Source organism: Mus caroli, unplaced genomic scaffold, assembly GCF_978045245.1.
Source record: "Mus caroli unplaced genomic scaffold, Mus_caroli_1 scaffold_19, whole genome shotgun sequence".
NCBI lineage: Eukaryota > Metazoa > Chordata > Mammalia > Rodentia > Muridae > Mus > Mus caroli.
In genome coordinates this window covers 60917809-60926597 of record NW_028227274.1, presented here as the reverse complement: position 1 = coordinate 60926597, position 8789 = coordinate 60917809, and the positions used below count along the sequence as shown (strand labels likewise).

General features: G+C 38.2%; 1 protein-coding gene across 1 annotated transcript; it reads left to right on the top strand.

Moving 5' to 3' along the window:
- Positions 1-546: 546 nt before the first annotated feature.
- On the top strand, positions 547-7533 carry Spink13 (serine peptidase inhibitor Kazal type 13). The gene is made up of 4 exons (XM_021150957.2): positions 547-625; positions 6435-6472; positions 7103-7230; positions 7485-7533. The coding sequence occupies exons 1-4, from the start codon at positions 547-549 to the stop codon at positions 7531-7533; spliced, it is 294 nt and encodes a 97-aa protein (XP_021006616.1).
- Positions 7534-8789: the final 1256 nt, after the last annotated feature.

The following is an 8789-nucleotide window of genomic DNA, read 5'->3' as shown; positions in this document are numbered from 1 at the left end:
TCTATGGTTGTCACTGTTAGTTTTGTTTTGTTTAGTTTGGTTTTCCAGATCTTCCCTTTGTTTCCTCTGCACACGTGAAAACAGAAAAGCTTTACTAGTTGCGGGCCTCACTTGTTTCTTTAGATACCACTTGCTACCAGACGGACTGAACAGAGGCTTAAGCTGATGATACAGACCTTGAGCCTAATTTCTATTCTACTACAGGGTGTCACTTCAGGCACAAAGAGATAGTCAGTCTGTCAGTCTGACAGACAGACAGAGGTGAGAAGGAGGGAAGGAGGAAGGGAGAGAAGGAGAGAGAGGTTGAATGATTGATTGATTGATTGATTGATTGATTGATTGATTGCTGGAATAGTTTCCCTATCCTTTAGAGCACAGATGCTCTCTGAAGTCTAAGTGCCTGTAGCCTGTGTGTGACTATGTTAGCCAACATTGTGCTGATACAGCATCCCTGAGGGCAATGGGTCTTTTCCGGTTGAAAAGTTACTTGTATGGTTCACTGGAAATAAACTAATGAGCATTTTCCTAGTCGTCATCAGAGAAGCCATGAAAAGAAGTGGCTGCTGGCACCAGAGGATGCTGCTCTCCCTCGTACTTTTGATTTGGACACATGTTACTTTTTCAGGTAAGCAATCCTGTAGATAAATATTTGATTTTCTTAAAGCTGGAGAGAAAAAAGGAGGGTTTTTCTGTTGTTGTTGTTGTTGTTGTTGTTGTTGTTGTTATTGTTTTACTTAGAATGTGGAGTCTTTTTCTGAAATATGAAATGTTGAGCTTGCTAGTCCAAATTTCATACCATTAAAATGCACTTTCTTAAGAGGCAAACTCAGTTTTATTTTCTAGATTGTAGATTCTTCTTAGCTCTAAGTTTGGAACCAAGCCATGGTTTCTAGTCCACAGAACACTGTAATGCTCCCATTCTAAGTCATACATTGTGTGAACATGATGTCTTTTCCTAGAAAAGATTGTGCATTTCCACGTGGAATTATTTTTTTTAAAATACGACAGTGGGGGAAATGCCAACGAAGAACAAAGGAAGAATGATATTGCTGAGTAACTGAGCAACAAAAACCAGTGACTTCATTTAAAGACAAAATTCATATGCCTGCTGTTAGCAATACCACAATGTTCCCCATAATGTATAATCTTTACTTGTTGGAACCCAGAAATATGTTACTTCCCATGGCCAAAAGGACTGTGGATGTGTTTGAGGTGAGGATATGGATTATGCTTTTAGAATTCCGTTGGGATTTTTAAAACCACAAGGATTCATAGAAGATAGAAGCAGAGAACCAGAGTTGAAGAATGAGATGTGAAAATAGTAACAGGTGAACCTGATTCAGGGCAATGGCTCAGAGGATTCCACTGCCTCATGGAAGCAAATATATATGTATATGCACACACACACACACACACACACACACACACACACATACAGATTCAAACCAAGATACATCAAATAGAATGCAGCCCATACACAGCTTGATTTTAGTACTTATTATCTCCAGAACTACAAGGCAGCAAATCTATGTTATTTGGAGTCACTAAATTTGTGAAAATTTAAGTAAAACAGTAACAGCAAATGAGTAGTACACTTACATATAAATTACAAATTAGAGAAGCCAATTCTATAGTGTAGGGCGCCGATTTTCTAAATCCTAGTTCCTTATCAAACAAAAAATACATAGGAATGTTCGACAACCAAATGTTAAAATGCAGCTGCTGGACCAGCAAGAAGGCTCAGCAGATAAAGATGGGTACAGCCAAAGGCTGACAGCCTGAGTTTCATCCAGAGAACCTACATAAATGTGGAAGAAGAGACAAACACCACAGAATTATCCCCATACATTCACACACATTTCATGGCATGTGTGCCCACACATATCATAAACAATAACTAAATAATTAAAAGTTTCTTAAAAAAATGCAGTTGCTGTCAGTTAACCAACTGCTCTGTATGGAACTTATGCAATACCTTTTGTTAATAATGAGCCTGAGTTAAAAAGGACTGGAATACTCACAATACAAGTATTATAGTAAATACAAGTAAATATAAGTACTATTGAGTATGACTAGCAAGCACTATAAATATATTGATGCAAAAATCTAGATTGTTAATAAATCTTCAAATACTTATACACTTGTGACAACCATGACTATAATCAAGACAATGAACATAACCCTCATTACACAAAAGAATCCTTGATTTAGTTTACATTTTATCCTTCCACGCTCAGCACCTGAACACACCCCATATCCAGGTACACTTTGACAGTATCATTTTTCTACAAAAGCAGGTACTATATATTATTTTTAAATCTTGTGTCGTAAGTTTCGAATTGGGGCATATTCATCAGTAACACTCCACTGGGGTATGCTAGGTTGTTTTCATTCATTCACCTCTTGGTTGACATCTGGGTTATTTTCATATTGAACTACTGTGAATACATGAGTGCATGGGATGTCATCTTATCTCTGTTGGATAAATGTCTAAGAGTGGAATAATCAAATCATGAAATACGGATACTTAGGCTTTTTAAAGAATCACGGAACTCCTTTCTCAGCAGCACTTAGACTGGCCAGACTCATTACTTATTTTGAAAGGCAACATTCATTTTACTTCTAATTACCAACCCTGTCTTAGTCAGGGTTTCTATTCCTGCACAAACATCATGACCAAGAAGCAAGTTGGGGAGGAAAGGGTTTATTTGGCTTACACTTCCACACTGCTGTTCATCACCAAAGGAAGTCAGGACAGGAACTCAAGCAGGTCAGGAAGCAAGAGCTGATGCAGAGGCCATGGAGGGATGTTCCTTACTGGCTTGCTTCCCCTGGCTTGCTCAGCTTGCTGTCTTAGACTACCAGCCAAGGGATGGCACCACCCACAATGGACCCTCCCACCCTTGATCACTAATTGAGAAAATGCCTTATAGCTGGATCTCATGGAGGCATTTCCTCAACTGAAGCTCCTTTCTCTGTGATAACTCTAGCTTGTATCAAGTTGACACACAAAACCAGCCAGTGCAAACCCTATCTAGAAAATGATTTTTAATGTTTCATACATGCATACAGAGCTTTGTTTTTTTTTTTTTTTTTTTTACAAATCTATCTTCCTCTCCCTCTCCTAGCTTCCACTATTCGAAGATGCATGTATGGGCACCCACTGCAATTTAGTTTTCATCCCTCCAGTGAATAGGGGTGATGAGCACACTCATGAGCTTCTTGGCCATTTGCATTGAGCCACTGATGACATGCCTGTTGGGTGCTTGTTTTAATCCTAGATTTTAGGAGCTCATACATAAAAGTGAAAACAAATGGAAATAGCAAGAAAAGCCATCTTTCAAGAGAACTACATTCTGACTAAAATGGACATAATGAAACTAACCCAAATCATCCTTGAATATAGCATTTTAGTGATATAATATTTATTCTAAAGAAAACTTAAATATATAGTTTAACTGGTCAGCTTTAAGTATTAGCTTGACACCTGGGAAGAATGACTTCATGAGAAACTGGTTACATTGGGTTTGCCTGTGGCATGTCTTGATTGCTAGTTGACATAAGAAGACCCAGCGCACCGTGGGCGCACCATTCTCTAGGAAAGACATCAGGAAAGTATGAGAAGAGAAAAGTCTGCCAAGAGCAAGGCAAGCAGGCAAGGTTGCATTTATTCTTTATCTGATTATTGCTTATTGATGTGATGTGACAGCAATGTTTGATTTCCTACCTTGATGTCTTAACTAAATCTTAGAATTGTGATCCAACTAAAGCCTTTATTCCCAAAGTTTTTTTTTTTTTTTGGGGGGGGGGGTAGGTGGGGGATGGGAGGTCAGGATATTTGTTACAGCAACAGACATGAACCTAGAATACTGCGTTCAAGTTTGTGGAGTTCCTTTTCATCAAAGATAAAAAATGAATTCTGTGAGCTATTTCACGCAAGTTCTAAATTTGAGCAATAAGTAAATATTTAACACAGATCATGTTAGAATTATAAGGAAATTATTCTAAAAAGTCTTCTGCTTTTTGAAAACGAAACAATAGGCTTCCACATGAAGGGAAAAAAACAATAAAAACTATTTTAGAATAGTTTATTCTGTTTTTAAATTTTTCTTTAATATCATCATAATTGTTAGATTGTTATTGATTAAAATAACTTGAACATTCAAAAAAAGGGGATGCCAGGCATAGTTCAACAGTCCTTTAAGTCCAGCACTTCGAACGAAAAGGCAGAAGAATGTCTATGAGTTCAAGGCCAGCCTGGTCTACATAGTGAGTTCCAGGAGACCCAGGCCCACATAGAAAGACCCAGTCTTCAAGAATTAACTACTTAATTAATCTAATTAATTAATTAATTAAGAAGTATGTCAACCTCTACAGAGGCAGGTTTGCCTTTATTAGAACAATGAAAAGCAGCTATTCTCTGTGGGAAAAGAAACTGCACCAAGGTACAGGAGGCGTGAGGGTTTTCTGCATTCCCAAAGCTGTCAATTCTAACTGAAGTTCTTACCTATATGCTATGCTCCTTGTCAAGAGTTTTCCCAGCTCCTAACTGCCTGCAGATGTTTTCAGGGTGTCAACTTTCCTGAGGAGAAGTTTCTCAGCTCACCCAAGGGTTTAGTGTTTAAGTCATTAACCCTTCATTGTCTTGTGTGTGAGTGTTTGCATAGTGTGCGAGTGTTTGTAGACGGTGTGTATATGTGGGGTGCCTTACAAATGTGTGCAGGTCAGAGACATACTTTCAGGAATCAGCTCTGTCTTTCCACTCTGGACTCTGGGGATCTAAGTCAGTCCCCAGGCTTGTGCGATAGCTGCTTTAGTTCCCCAAGCCAGCTCCAATTCAAGATTATATTTAAGGAAAGGCAGATGAACAAAAAATTACATTCAAAGGGCTAACATTTCCCGGTTCCATTGTTCTTTCTGCTGTAGTCACACATTATCCTCTTCGTACACAGTTTCAATTTTCTGGGTGTCCCTGTTCTTTTTTTTTTAATCTAAAGATTAGTTACACAGGGTCCCCCTCTAGCTGCTCCCATGACAGTAGGGGACTACAGATGTCTATTTACAACTTACTTTTCTCAACCTGTGGTGCATCTTAGAATTCCATCAGATCATAGTTCACAGGGGTCTTTCTTTCTACTGTTCCGTTAGATAGACTTTCACTGAGTAGACACAGCGAAACATTTGGTAGCTGTTCTGTTTGAGTGTTTCATTTGCTTAGTGTGTAAGAGCAAATAGTGCCTCCATAGATGATCTTATGCATATGAGTTTTTATGTTGATGGAGAAATATCTTCAGAAGAAATTCGTTGATTTGGGAGAGATGAAAACGCAAGTGTAATTTTGTTTAATATTGACAAATTTTCCTTCATAAATGAATGCTTTTCACCCTTGAAGAATGAAAATACCGCTTTCCCAGCAGCTAAAATAATAGGTGCTAAGTGGCCTTTGAGTATAATTTTAAATAAACTTGTACCATGAATTTAAATTGGATATCTTTAACTGGTTTTTCTTCAGTATCTTCAGTGGGTATGAGTGTGCATGAGTTATATGGGTATATTGGCTACTCTGAAATTGACTTTTTCAGTATTTTATTCTATTGCTTTGAATTTAATTTTGTAGTATTTTACAGATAGTGAGCCCAGGGCATTTTACATGTCATGTAAACACTCCATTAGTGAGCTATACTTCTGATCCTAAATTCTGACGCATACTTTGTAATGTAGGGATATTACCCCTAGTTAAAATACTCCACGGTGTTTTAAACCACCTGAAATAGAAACAGAGGTACAGCAGATCGCATCTTCACTCTGTTCTTCCACAGCTGTTCTCTACCTGTAGGCATGTAGAGCGTGCAACTAAAGCAGCTCTAAGAGTCAGTCAGTCTCCTGAAAGCCAGGGTGCTCTTCTATTTGCTTATCAACAATGTGCCATGTTAAGTTAGCATCTTAGCAGGGCCTGTGGTGATGATAGACTACTTACATATATGTAATTTAATAGAAGTGTGAAGTGCATGTAATTACTATAATTGTAGAAAAAGAAAGCTTACTGTAAAAAAAAAATTGTGATTTATTTTACTGACTGATTTATTTATCACAGTGCTGGGGTTGAAACCTGGGCTCTGCTGCATACCCAACAAGCTCTCTGCAGCTGAGCTAGACACTCAGCCCAGTGCTCTTTCCTCAGTGAGGCACCAAATGTGAAAATGAAGTATGAGCTGTGAAAGTGAGATACAGGATAAATAAATAAGTAGATAGATAGACAGAAATGCAGGCAGACAGACAGACAGACAGCGTGGTCCACAAAGGAATATGGCATGCAAATTCTGCTGCAGTAAATTGTTTTACATAGCTTTATGCAAATGAGTGACAGGTGAGTGAGATCATGTCCCATCGTGCACTATTTCTGCTAACCCAGTATGTTTGTTCTCTACTTACAGCGCTTATCAGATCACATAACTTTTCTCGATGGCCTAAGGTAAACTTAAATTCCTTCCCTTTAGCTTAAATTCCTTCCCTCTAGCTTCCCTTTCTAATCTGATCACTCTCCTCAAAGGAGTCTAAAACTCTACAGAGGTGAGAACTACGTTGACAGATTTTTCACATGGCCTAGATTGGAAGTGCACCTTATCTCTGCAGCCTGGACTTCCTCCCGGGTAGTGTAATCCTTAGAACACCCTAACATGTTTTAGTAAATATTATAGTCAATTAAAGCACAATGAATACAGCTGAGCACTTAGTGAAATAACAACCAACCCTCACTTATTCCTAGCCTCAATAGATATTCCTCATTCTTACCAACTACATGGAAGCCCTGTCCTCAATAGTTCACAAACACATAAAGATCATACCCATTAACTTCTTACACAACAACATACTGGAATTGAGACAAGGTCAAAGTTTAGCAGGAATTTTATTGATGATTATCATTCAATGATTATGAGATACATTAGGCAATGCATGGACACCCTATGGAAGTCCAGAAGACAGGAAATTCTACAATGTTCATCTAGTAGGATTTAATATTGTTTCTCTGTGAGTTAGAGGTGAAAGGCAGCTGATAAATGGGAAAAAATAAACTCCATTCCTATGATGTTTCTGTTTCCAGCCTCCATGCAAAATGTATTACCCAATAGACCCTGATTATGAAGCTAACTGTCCAGATGTGAAAGCATATGTTTGTGCTACCAATGGCTTGACCTACAAGAACGAGTGTTTCTTTTGCATTGACCGGTGGTAAGTTCAACTTAGCATGGCGATTCCTTTTTTATTCTATAATGGCTCAAGATACTAAAAACTGCTTACAAATTTCAAAACACATCTTGAGTAATCAAATCATTGAGCAAGGATGTGTAAGGTATGGAGAATAGAGATATGCGGAATTAGATAAGCTTCCCCCACCTTAGGACTGCATTTAGAAGGTATGAACACACTCTTAAAAACAATGTCCACTTACTTTAAGGAACTAACTTTCTGTCTCTTTTCTTCAGGGAGTTTGGACCTCACATCCAGTTTGTCAAATATGGAAAGTGTGAATAGTGGTTCCCGAACACCTTCGTTTGCTTACTCCTTTCATTACTTCATTCTGGGGATTATTTCTTTGGGAATTTGAGGCGTTTGATTTGCCAATTTTTTCACCTCTGTGCCATACCCAAATTTCCAGCCAAATGGAAAACAAAAGAGTTGAAAAATGAGAAAAAGGTCATATTTGTTGCAAATAAACATCTGAATAAATAAAGTGATTGTTACTCATTCTGTGGACTGTCAGTTCAAAGCACTGGTTCTCAGCCTTTCTAATGTGGTGGTGTGGGTGCCTTCCCTTCTTTTTATATTCTATTCCTAGATTATGTATTCCTTGTTCCTTTTGGGTATAGTTAATCTCGTTAGACTAAACTTTTCTTCTGGTGTTTTCTATAGTGAAGGATCGTAGATATACAAATAAATAGATACATTTGTTTTCATTGTTGGTGTAACACTTATCTCTCTCTGGGGATTTACTCCTCCAACCACAGCAAGTGTAACATTGATTTAGGGATCTTGAAAGCCATCACTAAAGCTGGGTAACTCCATGACTTCCTGCTCTGTCCAGCTTTCACAGGAAGGATGTTTTCTCTTTTGTTTTTAGAGCTGTAAGGGAAACTAGTTAGGCAAAACATGTCCACCAGTGTGACTGCAGCTGTTGATAAGTTTAATTAAGAGAACATTAGCAATCTCACTGGATTAACAGACTATAGATCTCTCCATAGAGCAGCTGACTTTAAACCACCGGTTCTCAAACTCTGAGTTGAGTCCTCTTTGGGTCACATGTTATACAACCTGCATATCAGATATTTACATTGTAATAGCAAATTATAGTTATGAAGTAGCAACAGAAATAATTTTATGGTTGGGGTCACCACAACATGAAGAACTGTCTTCAAAGGTCATAACATTAGGCAGGGGCAGGAGGATTAGAAGTTCAAGATGACCTCAGTTGTTTAGTGAGTTTGATTTCATCCTGGAAATAATGAGGCCATATCAAAACAAACAAACAAACAAACAGTATTTGCACCTCCTTCCCCAAACTGACTCTAGTCATTCCCTGAAAGATAATTTTGTTGTTAGGTTTGTAGAGAGTGGAAATGTCCATTTTCCTCAAAGGCTTGCCTGGCTGAGGTAGCTTCAAGTCAATTTCTAGAATTGCAATGTTAAAGTACAGAATATCCGAATCAGTCTCTTCACAATTCATTTCTATTGCCCAGACACTGGCCATATCCCCAAAGTATCCCAGGGATTTGGGACCTAAACATATAACC

Bases quoted from the DNA above. Each gene is read 5' to 3' on its own strand.
- Spink13 (XM_021150957.2), top strand. From the start codon at position 547: ATGAAAAGAAGTGGCTGCTGGCACCAGAGGATGCTGCTCTCCCTCGTA. The intron at 626-6,434 runs GTAAGCAATCCT...CTCTACTTACAG, and splicing joins GACACATGTTACTTTTTCAG to CGCTTATCAGATCACATAAC. The intron at 6,473-7,102 runs GTAAACTTAAAT...TTCTGTTTCCAG, and splicing joins ACTTTTCTCGATGGCCTAAG to CCTCCATGCAAAATGTATTA.